The following is an 18,155-nucleotide window of genomic DNA, read 5'->3' on the forward strand; positions in this document are numbered from 1 at the left end:
CTGTCCTGCTCTGTCTCACTCCCTCTATTTTTCTTTCTCTAGTCAGACACCAGCAGCACAGGGAGCTATCCTACTGGTGCTATGAGCTTGACCATCTAGCACTGGCACCTACAGTTCAGAGCTTTGCAGTTCTGGTTCTATGGGCTTGTGATTGTCTGCTACTGCCGAGACAGAATTCTACAGCCTGGAACCAGGGTCTCCATGGGCTCTGGAAAAGAGGGAGAGGGGACAAGGATGTAGGGTTGGGTTTTGTTGTAAACAAACCCATAGGTTTGGTTGTTGGGTCTGCTAATAGTATAGCCTTGTTGCTAGTAGTATAGGAAGTAATTTAGGGATGTTTAGTCATGATGTTCAAGGTTGGCTCACAGGGTTGGTTGGTTTGAACATTATCTTGGATTCTGGATATTTTAGACCTTGGATTCAGCTAAAGTTGCTTTATCTTTGGTATATAATTTCTGTTTTGGAAAGATTTGAGAATTTATAGGGATCAGAGAAAATGTGTCTAGTCTTCCATCTTGTTTCTCATGTGACCCATAATTCTCTTCTTATCACTATGTCTCTACCAGTGTCTCATAAAGTGCTTTTCCTGTACTGCATGCTCAAAATATATTTAACGAATGAATGTATTGTGGAAGTATTGCTGTTCTGGGGCACTTCCCATGAAGTTAGATATTTGTTTGACCCCTTTCTATGAGAACTTTTTTCTTCATTAATTTTTATTATCATTTTATTATAAACTTAACAGATAGCAATTAAACAATAGTCCTATATTCACAGTAGAAAAGTTAGAGTATTATATGTAAAATTGAAAAAATCTATTTTGTACTGCTCTTTTATTTTTAAAAGTTTGATCAATTCAATATACTATTTTCTTTTTTTTTTTGTTAAAAGATGTTTCATTTTACCAATTACAGGTAATATACATTTTCTGAAATTTTAAGGTCTGAATCATCTCCCTTCCTCCCTCCCTCCCTCCCTCCCTCCCTTGCCTCCTCCCTTTCAGAGATGATAAGTAATTAGATCTGGACTATGCATATATTATCATGCAAAATATAATTCCACATTGGTCACTGTGGTGAAAGAATACTCATATAAATGTCCCCACCAATAAAAACATAAATAAACTAATGTGAAAATAGTATGCTTTGTACTATCTCTTGGGGTTTTGCTTTTGTATGAGTATGCTCTTACAACAATGACCAATGTGGAAGTGTGTTTTGCATGATAATACAAATATGGCCCAGATCATATTGTTTACCAGTCTCTGAGTGAGGGAAGGGAAGGGAAAGAGGTCAACAGTTTGGACCTTACAATTTTGGAAAACATATATTGAAAATTATTATTATACATAATTGGGAAAATAAAATAGCTTTGGAATAGAAAAATTATGTGCTTCAATCTGCATTCTGACTCCAACAGTTCTTTCTCTGGAGGTGAATATATTCTTTGTCACAAGTCCCTCAGAATTGTCCTGGATCATTCTATTGCTGAGAGTAGCAAAGTCTCTAACAGTTGAGTAGGCCACAATGTTGCTGTTACTGTGCACAATGTTCTCCTTGATTTCCTTGATTCATTCTGCATTAGTTCATGTGGATCTTTCCAGTTTTTTCCAGAAATAATCCTGCTCATTGTTTCTTATAGCACAATAGTATTCCATCACCCTTATATACCACAATTTGTTCCGCCAGACCCCAGTCCCCAACTGATGGAATCTTCTGTGAGAATTTTCTATAGGAGATGTGACCCAGAAACTCCTGATTTGTCCTTTGATCCTTGTAAATGGAGCGCTTTAAAGACAATTGGCCACGGAATTAGGAGGAACTTTCCCATTCAGTAGAGTTATAAGATGTGGGGTAAAAATCATTAAGAACATTGGGGGGGGGGCGGGGCAGCTAGATCGCTCAATGGATTGAGAGCCAGGCTTAGAGAGAGGAGGTCTGGGGTTCAAATTTGGTTTTAGACACTTCCTAGCTGTGACCCTAAATTACTTAATCCTGATTGCCTAGGTTGAGGAGATACAAACATCTAAATAATACAATGCCTGCTCTCGAGGAACTTAGATTCTACAGTGTGTTCAAAGTATTCCTAAAACATCAAAACTCATTCAGTAGACACAATTAGTGCAAAACAAGGGCAGAATTCTAGAGGACTAGTGATAAAGAATGCTTCCCACTTCCTCACACACAGAACTGATGGACAAAATGTGCAGAAGGAGACATACACTTAAAAAACCCCCAGCCCTTACCTTCCATCTTATCCACTTGTTTATCCATTCTAAGACAGAAGAGTAGTTATGGCTAGTCAATGGGGGTTAAGTGACTTGTCCAGGGTCACACAGCTGGGGAGTGTCGAAGTCCAAATTTGAATCCAGGACAGGTCAGGCTCTCGATCCACTGAACCATCCAATTACCTTCCCTAGAGATTACACGACTAGTGTGATAATTTGTTTTTCTTAACTATGCCAATTTGGTTTTATATAGGGTAGAAGATGGGGGGGAAAAGGAAGTGCTTGCTAACTGAGGAAAAAAATAATTCATTACAAAATGACCCAGCCCTTTTGGTTTGCCCCTACAGAAGGTTTATACGCAAAGATGAGAAGGTGCAGATAGGTTCGCATCAGTATTAGCGGAGGGAGTGAGACGCAATCGCATCGAAGTCCACATAAATGGGAATTACGGTAATGACCGTAATTCGGCAAAACCCGTCCGTGAAATCAGTTCGAGGGCTTTAAAAGAAGGGTCTCCCTGATATGTTCAGATAGTTTTGTGAGCGTGGGAGGGGAGAGAATGGGTGTTAAGCGCAGCCGGACACAAGCTAGGAGTTACCACGTAACCCAGACGTACATCAGGACAAGGGACAGACGTCTCTATGAGGTCATAGCGCGGATCGGGACACGTGGGAAGGAGCGTCTGGGGAATACCAACTCCTGATTTAGCTCTCCTGCAGCAAGCATGGATAGCTCAGTGCCTCCAGGTTCTTCCCCTCCCACTGCTTGACGCAGGTAACCGAAACAAGGTATCCGAGGCCAGGTCCGCAGCACCTCCCCACCCTAGCCGCGGGGCACCCCTCTAGCCTTAAACGAGCCCTGAGGCAGCCGTAGGCTAGGTTCTTGGGGCGTGGCCTCTGATACCTTGTCTCGGGCCGCGAAGCCTCAGCATCCATTATATCCACAGCTCCAGTCCGGGATGCGAGTCCTTCTTCCTACCCTAGCTCTCCCCATTAGCCCTGGTGTGGCCCACCCTCCCCCCACTGCAGGCTGGTGGTAACGAGATTAACAAACTCTTTCCTTCCCAGATGGCGGGGAGAGCTTAGGTGGGGTTCTTGCTGGCTGATTTCCTCCGTTTGTGATTTTAGCTTTCCCTGAACACTTCCAAACCCCACCCCCTTTTAAAGGCTTCTCGCTCCCCAGAACCCAAAGCCTTCTTCCCCTGAGGCCCAAGAGCTAAGCTTAAGGTCAGGAGATGGAAAAGGGATAATAACCGTGTTGGAACGTAGGAGTCTCAGTTCCTAAGCGCAAGTAGAAGAGAAAAGATCTTGCTGCTATGGACTAAAGGACTGCTAAAGGACTGCTGGGGGGTAGAGGGGTACGTTTCTTGGGGATGGAGGTACCCAGTTTGTCTTTGGATGACAGAGGAAGTTGAGCCCACTCTAGAGGGGATTGAAGGGATTTTCCCAGTTCCCAAGATCTTCAGACTCCCAGCCCTGATCTTATTCTTCCCCTTCTGCCCCCAGCGAAGGAAGTGATCATTATAGGAATGAACAAAGAAGGAAAAACAACCATTATCTACCAGTTGAGTGGCCTTTCCTAGAGGGCAAGAGAAGAAGCTTGGGGCATTTTGGCAAACCTCCAGTGCCCTCTTGAACCTTCTGCCCTGCAACTCAACATTGTCTGTCCTAACCAGCTGTCCTTCATCTCTTAAGTCTGGACCCCCAGGGATGGCATCCAGTGGGAAGTTGGGTGGGAAAGGGACAGAGGCTTCCGGGGCTCCAGAGAGATGACCAAGGCAGGGAGAAAGGGGTCTTGGGAGCATCCAGGTGCCAGTTAGGGAACGTGGCCTCTTTTCTCTCCAATCTGATGAATGAGGTGGTATATACATCCACTGTGTGTAGCAGTGTGGAGAAGGTCATGCTACACAAGACTCATTTCTTGATGAGGGACATTGGAGGCCAGGAGCCTCTGTTCTGCCTGAAAAATCTACTGTTCCATCACAGAGGTGAGGTGGCCCTGGGACATCAAAAGGAGTATTTTTCACTCCCAGGAAACGACTAAGTTAGGAATGGGAAAGGGAAAGATCTGCCTTTTTGTTCCTTTCCCAGGGGAAGGAGCAAAGTACCCAAGCCCTAGGACATTCTGCCCATTCTGGGAGCAAAGAGGGTACCCATCAGAATCAGAGAGGAGGAAAGAGCCCTAGAAGTCATGTGGTCTAGCCTCTATCCGACCAGTAATCCTTTATATAACTGTCCTGACACATCTAGATTTAAGTTGAAGAGAGCTAGCAAGGAATAGGGGCAGCTAAATTGGCAAAGTAGATAAAATACCTGATCTGAAGGAGGAAGACACCATTAAGGAATAGGGGCAGCTAAATTGGCAAAGTAGATAAAATACCTGATCTGAAGGAGGAAGACACCATTAAGGAATAGGGGCAGCTAAATTGGCAAAGTAGATAAAATACCTGATCTGAAGGAGGAAGACACCATTTCTGATTTAAATCTGACCTCAGACACTTACTAGCTGTATGATCTTGGGTAAGCTACTGAACCCTGTTTGCCTCAGTTTTCTTATCTGGAAAACACAAGGAGTTGGACAAGACTGAAAAACAACTCTAAGGGGGCAGCGGCAGCTTCTTATACTTCGGATTAATGTGACAAAGAGAGCCTATATTTTGGATATGCCTAATGGTTAGGATGGGGGAGGGCTGCTTTAAATTAAGCCTGAATTTGCCTCATTGCAGGTTCTACCCATCATTACTATTTCTGTCATTTGGATCCAAGCAAAGGAAATTTAATCCCTCTTTCATGAGTTCTTCAGACATTTTAAAATCCTTCTCTATTCCCCCCTCAGTCCCTTTTCTTCCTGGAGAACCTATGCAGTTAATCCTGACCCTGAGAGTGAGAGTTCCTCAAATGTGGTAGAAGGAACAGACTCGACTATTCAGGGAGCCTCTCTCATTTTAGAGACTGCCTTCTTGTTCAGTTGTTTTTCACAGTTGAGTCCAACTCTTAGTGACTGAAGTTTTCTTAGAAAAGATAACTGGAATAGTTTGCTATTTCCTTTTCTAGCTCACTTTCCAAGTGAGGACACTGAAGTAAAGAGGGTTAAGTGACTTGCTTAGGGGTCACACAGCTAGTAAGTATCTGAGATGGGTTTGAACTTAGGAAGATGAATCTTTCTGAATCCAGGTCAAGGCATTCTATCTACTGTACCATCTAGCTATCCTCCCTCTCTTTCCCTCCCTTTCTTTTCTATCAATACTATTATCAGTTCCAAGGCAAAAGAGGGGTAATGGCTAGGCAATTGTAATTAAGTAACTTGCCATGGATCATTCAGCTAGGAAGTATCTGAGGGCAGATTTGAACCCAGGTCCTTCTGACTCCAGGCCTAGCATTCTATCCATTTAAGCTACCTAAGTGCCTCTCCCCTGTCTTTTTTTTTCTTTTTAAACCCTTACCTTCTATTGGTTTCAAGGCAGAAGAGTGGCACCGACTAGGCAATGGGGGACTTGTCCAGGGTCACCGAGCTGGGAAGAGTCTGGGGCCAGTTTTGAACCTAGGACCCCCTGTCTCTAGGCCTGGCTCTCAATCCATTGAGACACCCAGCTGTCCCCATCTCCTGGACTTTTTAATGCAGGCTAATATTGAATTAGCTTTTAATTGACTGCTGCATAGAATTGCTTACTCATACTGAGATATAAACCACTAAGAAACTAATATCTTTTTTATAGTTGTTGCCTAATGACAACTCACCCATCTCGTACTTATGAAATGAAAATATATTTTGATGTTGTGTCCTGACCTCAGTGGCCCCGGTCTAAGAGTGCTATAGCTGGCTCAGTTGTCTCTATCACATCCAACTTGAGGGCAGTCTGAGAGGCAATTCATGGAGTCTTATGGTGCTGTTTTGCCCACTTTTTTCTGCCAGTCATTTGACAGATGTCCAAAGTAGGATCTTCCCCTCATTTCTGGGAGCTCTGCTTTCCTGTTTTCTTTGAACAAGGTTTTGAGATGCTACTATCCAATGTATCCCTTGGGTAGAGACCATACCTATACCCACCCCTGATTTATAGAAGACAATTTTAAAAGTTGGAAATAAATATGGTATGTATAAAAATTTATTTTTCATATACTATATTAGGGATAATTACTATGTATTTCTGTGAATGGGATCTGGGTCAGAAATGCCATCTAGTCTTTTTGCATTTTCTTTGTCCTTGGGAATCCCAAGGAATGTCTTCCTTTTTAACAGAATTTGATTAATAGATGGATAAAAGGGTCCTTTTCTGGTCTACATGACTGTCTACCTGTGGGGATGGGAGGAGTGGATAGGTTGATAGACCACCTCTTAATTAATTTAATCACCAATTAAAGATGTCTTGGGATGGTCAAGGGAGGGGCTGAATAATGAGCTCTCAAAAATCTATTTATTAAGCAATCTGTCCCAGACCAGGTAGTCCTCGATCCCAAGAAAGTCATGGAGACCTTTATCACTTCATCCATTATGGTATCAGCCTAACCAATAAGCCTGACATAATCAATAAACTTATATTCTTACCCCAAAATCAATCTCTCAGGATAATTTTAATTGTAACGATGGGGATTAGAATATTTTGAGTGACTGGCACAAGGGCAATGTTCTCTCCATCTCTAGTGGCTCACCAGGCATCACCAAAGTTGAGACCCAGGGGAAAAGTAGGTCAAGGAAAAGCCCAATATAGCCACAACTCCTTTTTTCTCCCCAGTTCATCATTCTAGAGTTTGATAGTACAGCAGGGAACGTTTGCCATTGACTCAGGACAAGCTGTACAAAATACTGGCTCATGAGGGGTGAGGCAGAGGGGTGGCTGAGATTGAACATGACAGTGCCCAATTGGCCCAAGAGCTTTCTTGGGAAGTGAGAGGTCTACCCCCTTGCCCAGGCCATTATCCTCCTCTCAGGGACCCTGTAGACCTAGGCCCAGGGTTCATTGCCTACTAGAACAGTCATCCCTGAAAAGTATTGCTTGATCTCAGCCAAGTGGCAATGGTGCCTGTTGCCATCATTTTGTTTCTAATGATGCCAATAAGGCCACCAGTCTCACACCCAGCTTCATTCTTAGTGCTCATCTTAGTGGCATTTGGATATTCCAGTCTCCTAGTTTGGACATTTTGAGAAGCCTGGACTAATTTGGATATGGAGGGGAGAATGGGAAATGAATGGTGGCTCTGGGTTGGAAATGATTGGTAATGGAGGTAGGTGGGGATTAATGATCTCTTTTTAGAAAGGGGCTTCTCTGCTAGGATCTTTGGGATACATCAATGCTCATCTTTGTCAGCAAACAGGATGTGAAGGATTCAACGACTACCTCAGAAATCTCCCACTCCTTCACCTTCAGTTCTATCAAAGACCATCCATGGCACATACACATCTGTTGTCCCCTCACAGGGGATCAGTGAGCTAAGATGGAGAAGAGGGCAACCCCAAGAACCTGGGAACCCCAACCTTGTTGCTTAGAACAATCTCTTCCCTCTTCTCTCCACTCTCAAATGAGACCTGTAGGGTTACAAACACTTAGAGTGGAGAAGTTGGAAAGAAAGGAAAGCCAGTTAAGAGGCAAGCCCGTTTCTGGTTGTACCATTTCTCTCCCACCCCTGGGCAGGAGGGAATCCATATAGGCACCCTGATATGCTTCATTGGCTTGAAAATTGCCCTCCCTATTGGAGTGTAGAGGACAGTTAGGTGGTACAGTGGATTGAATGCCAGGCTTGGAATCAGGAAGATTCATCTTCCTGAATTTCAGTCTGGTCTCAGACACTTACTAGCTGTGTGACCCTGAGCAAGTTATTTCACCCTGTCTACCTTGATTTCCTCATCTGTAAAATGAGCCACTGAAAGAAATGGCAAGTCACTCCCGTGTCTTTGCCAAGAAAACCTCAAATGGTGTCACAAAGAGCCAGACATGACTAAAATGACCGAACAACAACAAATTGGGCTAGGAAAGCCCTGGGAGAGGGAGGGTAATGTTAACATGCTCACCAGCCCTCTCCCACTGATGATTCTCTGGTACTGTTGGAGAAGAACATGGCCAGGGGGACAGGCTGCCCCAAACCAGAACAAGGCTGGTGTCAGGGAGAGGAGCAGGCCTAGTGGATGAAGCCTAGCCCAACTCAAGTGCTAATGTGACATTTTGAGATCACCACCATCATTGGGGTGGGAGGCAGCATTTAACCACTCTCCTTTGATTGTTCTTATAGGTTCCTGGCAGGGCTAGAGTGGATGAAATTTCAAGTTACTGCCAGTGATGTCTAGTTAGCAGCTTCCCTCTTTCTTTGAGCCCTTGGGTTAAACAGAGAGGTTTGAACATTCCATTTTTCTAAGGACAGTGTGGAAGACAAACAGCAAAATTACTTATTTTTCTACATTTTTCAAAGAAGGTGTTGGGGGCAGATAGTAGAGTCTGACTTTTGGACAGTAGACCTGCAGCCAGCTGTCAGTCCGATTGCTTGGCTGACCATCCTGAGACATTGGGAGAGAGGAAGAAGAAGCCACATCTCTGTCCCCAAGGGAAATAGGTGTCTTTCTCAGAGGCACTGGGCAAGCCAAGGGTAGAGGTGCTAGAGGCAAGGAAGTGGAGAATGAGAATTAAGTACCCCCCCACCCCCAAAATCTCTATAATGCACTTTTAGGAAGAAAAGAAGAAAAGGATGAGGTTAAAGGGGCAGGCAAAGGTTCTACTGGACCTCTTCCTTACCTTCTGGATTCTCCCTACCTTCATCTTTTACCACTAGCACTTGGCACAGTGTTTTGAATATAGGAAGCATATAATAAAGACTTTTCTTGGGTTTCTTTTGTTTATTCATCTTTTGTCCAGTCTATGGGAGATTTCAGTCAGTCAGGAAGATAGGTCAGGGCAGTCTTGGTAAAAGGTGTGTTCTTTATATTCTAATCCCTTCCTTCCATGTCTACCATTCTCCTTCCAATCTCAACCTTTTATTTTCTGTCTCCTTTCATCTCACTCGATTCCCATTCCCACCTAAGCCTTTTCAGTGTCTAATATGTCCATCTTTTTATAATAATTTTTAAAAATTGTGTTGAGAATTAAACATAAACTTATGCAAACATGTACAAATATGAATACATAAATATTAATATATATACATATACATCATATGTATATATATATTTGGACTGTGTTAATCAGTTTATTACACAGATTAATCATTCTTGAACATACAATCTCCAGAGGAGCAACTGGGTCTTTATAAATATTCACCAGTATTTCTGTCAAATGAATGTTTGCCTTTACATCCAGATAGACCTAAGCTGTTAAAAAAACACAAGGGAAAAAAATATCTGAGGATAATGTATCTGCTTCCTCAAATCATACCCCTGCTTTTTCCTAGATTTTTTGAACAAGATGCATTCCAGGGAGGTAGCTAGGTGGCACAGTAGATAGAAAACCAGGCCTAGAATTGGGAGAACCTAAAATTCAAATCTGGCCTCAGATACTTCCTAGCTGTGTGACCCTGGGCAAGTCACTTAACCCAGTTTACCTGCCCCTAGTCATTCTGTTTTAGACATGTTACTAAGATAGAAAATAAGAATTAAAAAAAAGAGAGAAATAGAGTCATTCCAGCCTGAGATGCCTGTAGATTCTACATTTTGGGCCTGAAGAGACAAGCTTTAGATAACAAAAGGGGCAGGATAGACTAGGATTGCTTGCCAATCTTTATTTAGGCTGGTCACTGGCTCTTCTCAGTTTAGTGTAATATTAGCAGAACTGAATTTGGGGCCTGACTTTGACCTTGGGCAAGTCACTCATTGAATTTCAGTGTTTTTATCTGTAAAATAGGATTATAACACCTGCCCTACCAATGTCAGTCAATAAGCATTTATTAAGCCTTTAGGACATGCCAGACATTGTGCTAAATTCTGAGGATACAAAAAGAGACAATCTTCCCAGGGATTTTGTGAAGTTCACTGTGTAAAATTCTGGCCTGAAAAAATTCAGCTGCTGCCAACTAGATACAATAAAGACAGGAATGTAGCTAGGTAGGTAGAGAACAATAACTTTGACTCATTGGTTTGCTTTTTTTTTTTTGCTGGCTCCAATTCATTTATAGTAATGTCAGAGAGAAGCTTGGGAGTATCTAACTTTAAGTTAGATAGTTATCTGTAACAAAGGGCTTGGATGTCTGCCTAGATGTGTAAACTTTAAAGGGATAGAGAAAAATAAACAGTACTTATTATTAGGCTTATTGTAGTGATTCTCCAAGTTTGTGCCAGCTTGGCAAGGCTTGGCAGCTGAGGGGATGCTGCTTGGAAGTTTGGGCTCAGAGTCTACCCTAGGAGACAAGCTGGGGGGCATTGGGAAGAGGTAGGAGGAAGCTAGTTTGGTTTGAGCTTGTCTCATCCCTGAAGGATGAGGGGTCTCTGGTGTTTGGACTCAGACAGAAAACACCCACAGGTCTAGACAGAATAGGAAGTAAGACAGGGGCAGGGACTGTCCCTAAGTGGCATTGGCACCCAAAGAACCTCTGAGGGTGAGGGGTTCTCAGTCCCCATTCCACAAAGGGAAGTATTAATGTCAGAGAACTGAGATAGGGCTGACCTGGGGTTCCCTATCAAGCCTTTTCTTGGTATGCAATCCACTCCACCACCCCCCCCACCCCCCCCCCCCGTCCCAGGTAGGTGGTTCTGCAGTGAATTTGTGAATGAGTTTTGGTATCTAAATTGGTCTCTCTTATATTAAATTTCTGTTTTTCTCCATCTACCTTTTTTTCCCTACCAAGTGTGGTTGGGAGAATTGGTTCCTCCTAAACCTTACTAAACCACTAGTGATAGTAAATAACTACTAGGTGAGTTTTTGGTATCTCAATTGGTTGCTCTTAATTCTGTTTTTCTCCATCTATCCTTTTTTACCCACCCACCCCCGCAGCGTGGTTGGATAGAATCAGTTTCTCCTAACCCTTACTAACCAGTTGTAGTTGTTAGTGACTACGCCCTTTGTAAATGACAATGCCCAGGGGAGGGGGGAGTTACAAAGGTAAATACCTAAGGAGAGGAAACTTGAGCGTGGGGGTATAGCTCAGTGGTAGAGCATTTGACTGCAGATCAAGAGGTCCCCGGTTCAAATCCGGGTGCCCCCTGGGAGGTTGTTTTAGTCTTGATTTTAAAAAGTCGCTTCCATCTCCCCAACCCTTGTAGAGAAGGAGGTTTGAGGTTAGGAATTGGCTCTTGTTTGTATTGGACTGAACCTTAGTTCTAAGAACCAGAACCTTTCTGATAAAAGGCCTCTCTTGCAGAGTTCAATGGTGTTCTCGTGGCGTTGGGGTAACCATCCCTAAGCTGAGGGAAGGGCTTTGTTCCTGGGGGCCTCAGGGACAGAGAAGCACGAGCACCAATGGGGAAATGGGGGCAAGACTAGGAAAGAGCCTTGGAGAACACGAGCCACCCTTGGAATGTGAGAGGAAGAACACTTGGTGTGGGCGGGTGTCTTTTTCTTGTAAGGAGCCCCCCACCCCAACCCCACTCCCCAGGGTTCCCCAGGACGTGTTCCCCGCAAAAGGGCCTAAGAGTAGCAAGCCTCTTGCTTTTAGATTCTGAAGGAAGGGGGCTCCTTCTCAATAGGCATTTTTCCAAAATCAGCAATAGAAATTCTGAGCTCTCAGGTTCTGCAAACAACTTTTCCCCCATATCTTATATTTACATGAATTTATTGTATTCTACTAGTAAAATGTAAGTTTCTTGAGGGTTGTGATTCTCACTCTTCTGCCCGTATCCGCAGTTCGTAACTATCGCACGGTATTTTCTTACTTTGTAAAGATACATATCAACACAACGCCATTTCTAAGCAAAAATACCTATGGCGCCTGCGCGGGAATAGACTCTAAGAGTTCTCTTTACGCCACTTTCTTCCGGCAGAGGGGGTATAGCTCAGTGGTAGAGCATTTGACTGCAGATCAAGAGGTCCCCGGTTCAAATCCGGGTGCCCCCTTCTTTAATTTAACATCCTTTTAAAATTTAGCTCCCTAAGTTTAGCGGTCGTGAGAGACGAGATTCTCTACAACGAAAGTTTGACCACCTACTCTCCTCTTTCTGTTAAGTGTTTTAAGATTGACTTCCGCCTCCTTTTCACTTAGAAGCTCGAGGAGGTGGAGAGAAAGGAGGAGGGACGTTGGAGGGGGTCTTAAAATTTGCACATGATTCCCTCTTGTTCCTGGATGCAGGATCCACCGAGGCTTTCCGGGCCAGATTACCCCTTCCCGCCAAGCAGCTGAGGTGTAACCTACTAGGACCCACGGGGCCAAAGCTTAGATTCCGTCCTCGGAGATTCCACCTCAAGCCCCCTCCTCTCGTTGGGGAAAGCGAAAAGGGGCCTCGGGCTGAAGAATGATTGACTGCCGGGCGCAGGGTCTGCGTCAGGTCCCAGAAAGTGACCTCCGGGCCAAACAGGGCAAATCAAGAACTAGCTCTCCTGGAGGCGCTGGGGCTTCCTCCCGGGTAGTCACTAGGGGGCAGCAGGAGGCCGTGTTGCAAAGGTGCTCCAGGCGGATCCCCAGCGCCACCCCTCAGAGAGGGGATTTATTTGGGAGATGGCAATTACAGCCCCTGCCAGGCCAGTGGGAGACTATGGGAACATGCTTGTGCCAGGGCAAGAAGCACACGAGGACTCTGGAGCTGGAATCAATCGATCAGTCAGCATTTATTTGATAAATGTCTAGTATGCGCAAAGGCACTGCGTTAGGAACTGGAGACAAGGAAAATGTGAGTCCCTGTCCGCAGGGAGTTTACAATCTACTAATGGGATACATACAAGTTAACAAGCATATCTGCAACAACCATAGTGCTCAGGATGATACAATAACTAGGGGAGTCAGGAAAGGCTTTTTGGAAGAGTTAGACTACAGTACCGTGAGTGCTAGAAACAGAGAATTGGGTTGGAGCAAAGGAAAGAGACGATATAGGGTCTGGGAGGAAGCTCAGGAAGCAGAGGTTAATTGACATCTGCTTTTTAAATTCCCGAGGAAATCTCGATCCCTACTAGGTAACTCTCCAACCAAGCCCCTCCTTTTCTCAGTGCCTCCCAGATTCGTTAATGCAAATTAAGCCTCTCTGCCTCTCCATACATACCCAGTCTCTCTCTTCCCATACTCCTTTGCCCCTTGTACCTTCTCCCTCCTTCTCCACACTGTCTCCCCATACAACTTCCTCCTGTCCTGAGTGAGGATGGTATTTAGCACCCAATGCCACCCCCACTTCCTTCTTCCTGACTTTTAAGTAGGCCGGGGGAAAGAAAGAGGCACCTAAGTGTCCTGACCTGATTCCCTGCTGTCTATTAAGTCTCCTAAATTGTGGATATTTTTACTCTTGTCCTGAAAGGGGAAAAAATAAAAAAAGATGATTTATCGCTAGAGATTATTATAAGGTAGTGACAGGTGGGGAGGGGAGGGGAGATCAGGGAAAGAAGGAATATAGAAAGATCACCTTCTCTCTCTCTCTCTGGTTTCTGCCTCGGATATTGGGTCAGAACTTAAAATAGACTTTGCTGACCCCAACTTCCCAGAGTTCAGGCAAGGGAAGTCAGCATTTTGACTAGTTGTGACTTTCTGGGGGAGGGAGCTTTCCCGGATTATTTGTAATCACGGTTTTCTCATCACCACCATTCCCCCTTACTCATATTGTTCTGTCTCCTATTGGCCTGCTAGTCAGGTGGCCCAAGAGAGGACCCTGGGTAGCAGACACCCTGAATGATATTTCAAAGGGAACAGAACCAGACCAGAAGTCTGTTTTGGCTAGAGAGACGGGGTAGCATAGGAAGACCTCAAAGGCAAGGAGAGAATTACAGGGAACTACCTCTTAATTTAGAGATTATCTAGGGCTAAAAGGAAGGGTAAAATAGGAGCATTCAGGGCTCCTCTCTCCTCCTGCCTCAGTTTCCCCTCAGAGAAGTGTGTGTGTGAATGGTTACAAAGTCATTCAGCAAACCAGGAGTCCCGAGGATGGAAGATGTGGGATGTGGGTGACACAGCTACTTGACTCCTGAGAGGCAATGGCCCCAAAATATAGAATGACATACATTTTTGGACATGGCCAAGGAGGGAATTTGCTTCTCCAAGACTACAAATATTTGTTAGGATAGTTTGATTTTTAAATCTTTTTTGTTGTCCTTCAGTGGAGGAAGGGAGAGAAAATAAATGCTTGTTAATTGAAAAAGGAAAATTAAGTAAAAATAGATAATATAATCTAACGATGACAACATTGAAAAAATAACTCAGCAAGCATTTTTTAAGTGCCTCATATGGTTCAGGCACTCAGCTAAGCCCTGGAGATTGGAGAAAAAAGGTAAAAAGTCCTTGCTCTCAAGGAGTTTACGTTATAAAAATTGGAAGAGAACATGCTAGCAACTACCTATATGCATAAATGTATTTACACATATATAAGTAAGATATTTATTCTATAGCTGGGAGATAATTTTTGAGAGAAGGCACTAAGCCATGCTGACCAAAGGGGATGTATTAGCTACAACATTTTAAACTTGGGACTAGAGAAAACCTACAGTTACCCCTACAGTTCGGGAAGAGCTGATGCTGGTGCCATTAATTCTATGACTATAGGCAAGCACTAGGAAAGGACTATAGATGGAGAATTCCCTTCATTTTACTGATGAAACTAATAGCCAGAGATGCGATTTCCTCAAGGTCACACCGCTTGTAAGATGTAGACAGCATTCGAATCCAGGCCCGCATCTTCTGCACTAAAGTGCTGCTCTAGGAGTTTCAGTTTTCTCATCTGTAAAATGGGTATGAGCATACCTCCGACATCTTTAGTTCTTAACTCATTTAAGAGCAATAGAAACAGGAGAGGGTAGGTGCTGCTCCCATTAACACGGTGGGAGTGGGCCGTTTGGCCCCGACCCAGCCCGCGGCTGTCGGAGGCGTCTCCGGGGAGGCCACGAGAGGGCACGCCACACGCGGGTTCTTGGCCCCTTTGCCAGCAGCAGTCCGACTCCCTGCAGACGGGAGGGTGGGCAGGCCGGAGCTCCTCCTCCGCCCCCCTCCCCCGCCCCGCTTTCCGCCCCCCTCCCCCCTGGTTCCCAGCTGCCGCGGCTCTCCCTCCCTCCTGGGCTCCCTTGCCGCTTTGCTCCCTCGCTCCCAGCTCACAGCAGGCAGGCTCCTGGCCGGCCGGCCCTCTCTCAGTCCGTCCGTCCTCTTGCTCCTCGCCCGGGAAGGGGACATCGCAGCAGGCGCCCCTTCCTCTACCTTCTGCCCGTCCATCCCCTCCTTCCCTTCCTCCCTTGTCCCGGCCGGGTCCCAGGGGCTGGGGGGCCAAGGTCCTGGGGCCCCAGGCCCCCAAACTCCACCATGAGGGGGGATCTGTGGCTCCTGCTTGCGGTGCTGAGGGAGGCAGCGGGCGGACTGAGCCCAGATCCAGGAGCAGGTAGGAGCAGGGGATAAAGTTGGCATGGCCGGGGGCAGGTGGGGAGGGGGTCCCTGGAAGGAGGGCTAAGAGCTGTTTGGGGCGTGCAAGAGGGCACGCAGGTGTGTGTGAGTGTGTGTGTGTATGCGCTTCTGGTTGGCTACATGCATGTGCAAACATGCTGGCAGATGAATGCATTTAGGAGCATCCTGGCTCTGGAGGGAGCGTAAGGGTATGTGGGGGGGGGGAGTGAGAACGTAAGGTTTTTCCGCCACCCGCGGCTCTAGGTTTCTCCAAAGAGGGGGTGCGACTAGATTTGTTGGGGTTCTTTTTAGTCCAGACACGTCCTGGTTCTGTGACTCTGTGAGTTGATAAGGGAGCACACGGGCACAGGCACTCAGGCATTAGCAGCAATAAGCCAGTCCTGTACCTACACCTGAAGTCCTCCAGAGAAATCTGAGTACGTGTGAATGTGGGCGGGTGGGCGTGTTGGGAGACCGAACGAGTCCCCAACTCTCCAGAGTAGAGGGAAGAGACTGATGGGGAAGCAAATAAACGGAGATTGCGGGGGTGGGGTGGTGGGGTGGGGGGTGAGCACCAGTCCGGGGAGCGGAAGCTGAGGTGTTCCACACTCCATAGGACAGGAGACTGGGGTTAAGACCAGAAACCCAGCGCTGATTTGGGGCAGGGTGTCTTTCTCTCTCAGAGCAGTATTTTGCCCTCCCACTTCTATTTTAGTGTGGTTAGGGGGACAAGGGAAGTGAATGGGAGACCTCATACCCCTTTGAGGTACAAATTTGGGGAATATGTAAGGGCTCGGGACACCTAGTGAATGGCCAGCTAAGGAGCCTCCCCTTGCTTCAAGCAGACATAGTCCTCTTTGCACTGTTTCTGCTGCCACCATTCCCTCCCCCTTCCAGTGTAGCCCCAAGTGTGACCCATGACTTCTCGGGAGAATGTTGGGAACCTTAGGCCAGGCTCCCCCACAAGAACCTTCAAGACATTTTATCCTTTCTCTCAAATTAGGTTACAGCTAAGCAGGATTTGGAAAGGACTGAGTTAGGATTGGGATCTCCTTGTGGTGATAGTGTGTGGTGGGGGACAGGAAGGTCTCAAAGAACAGATTCTCCTGTGGTTCGGATGGGGAGCAAGACTGTTCAGTCGTGTGAATTCTTCATGACTCTGGTTTGGGATTTTCTTGGGAAAGATATTGGGATGGTTTGCCATTTCCTTCTCCAGCTCATTTGACAGATCCTAGGAAACTGAGACAAACAGGATGAAGTGACTTGCCCTCAGTCACATAGCTAAGAAGTGTCCGAGGATCTTTCTGACTTTGCTGCTGCTATACACAATAACATCCTCAACCATCTTAGAGGGTCACACTTAATGTTCTCTGCTACCCTACTCCAGTGAGGCAGGTGTGTTCCCTGTCTTTATTCCATTTCTCTAAATGTTTTTCCAACCTTAATTGGGTTCTCTTCTCTCTTATCCTTTTCACCTTCTGCAGACTCTGGACTAAAAAGCCATAAATCACAGTTCAATAACTGATTTCCCCCCCTCTGAGTTAAGTAACTTGCCCAGAGTCACACAGCTAGAAAGTATCTGGGGTCAAATTTGAACCCAGTTCCTCCAGACTCCAAACCTATTCATTGTGCTACCTAGCTGCCCCTGCTTTAAGGTTTTCAAAACACTTTCTTAGGACCACCTAAAGAGATAGGTCATTCCTTCCATTGTACAGACTAGGAGATATAGAGCAGAATTTCTTTTTTGTTTGTTTGTTTTTGTTTGAAATTTTTATTTAGTCAATTTAGAACATTATTCCTTGGTTACAAAAATCATATTCTTTCCCTCCCTCCCCTCCCCTCACCCCTTCCTGTAGTCCACCAGCAATTCCACTGGATATTACGTGTGTCCTTGATCAAAACCTATTTCCATGTTGTTGATGTTTGCATTAGGATGTTCATCCAGAGTCTACATTCCCAATCATATCCCCATCGACCCATGTAATCAAGCAGTTGTTTTTCTTCTGTGTTTCTGCTCCCACAGTTCTTTCTCTGAATGTGGATAGTGTCCTTTCTCATAAGTCCCTCAGAATTGTCCTGGATCATTGCATTGCTGCTAGTAGAGAGGTCTATTACCTTCGATTGTACCACAGTGTATTGGTCTCTGTGTACAATGTTCTCCTGGTTCTGCTCCTTTCACTCTGTAATTCTTGGAAGTCTTTCCAGTTCCCATGGAATTCTTCTACTTTATTATTCCTTTGAGTACAATAGTATTCTATCACCAACATATACCACAATTTGTTCAGCCATTCCCCAATTGAAGGGCATCCCCTCATTTTCCAATTTTTTTGCCACCACAAAGAGCAAAGCTATTAATATTATTGTATAGCTATAGACCAGAATTTCAAGCACAGAGCCAGCAATAGAGGCAAGATTCAAAGCTAGGTCTCCTAAATCAAAGTTCCGGCATGCCAGCCAATTTCTCAAACCTCCTTTGGGACCTATTATACCCTTAGAATCTGGGCTGCTCTGAAACTGAA

At 45.2% G+C, this 18,155-nt stretch overlaps 1 protein-coding gene and 2 non-coding genes across 3 annotated transcripts in view; all 3 read left to right on the forward strand.

The window, feature by feature from the left end:
• Positions 1-11,271: 11,271 nt before the first annotated feature.
• Positions 11,272-11,343, forward strand: TRNAC-GCA (transfer RNA cysteine (anticodon GCA)). The gene has a single exon. It is a non-coding gene; the product is annotated as a tRNA-Cys (tRNA).
• A 776-nt stretch (positions 11,344-12,119) lies between these two features.
• Positions 12,120-12,191, forward strand: TRNAC-GCA (transfer RNA cysteine (anticodon GCA)). Its single transcript has one exon. It is a non-coding gene; the product is annotated as a tRNA-Cys (tRNA).
• A 2,838-nt stretch (positions 12,192-15,029) lies between these two features.
• The window catches only part of PLXDC1 (plexin domain containing 1), a 106,773-nt gene continuing 103,647 nt past the window's right edge, over positions 15,030-18,155 (forward strand). The window contains exon 1 of the mRNA XM_056816796.1: positions 15,030-15,634. Coding sequence (XP_056672774.1) covers positions 15,559-15,634 — 76 coding nt within the window. The 5' untranslated portion in view covers positions 15,030-15,558. The remainder of the gene's footprint in view (positions 15,635-18,155) is intronic.

This window comes from Monodelphis domestica, chromosome 2, assembly GCF_027887165.1.
Source record: "Monodelphis domestica isolate mMonDom1 chromosome 2, mMonDom1.pri, whole genome shotgun sequence".
NCBI classification, from domain to species: domain Eukaryota; kingdom Metazoa; phylum Chordata; class Mammalia; order Didelphimorphia; family Didelphidae; genus Monodelphis; species Monodelphis domestica.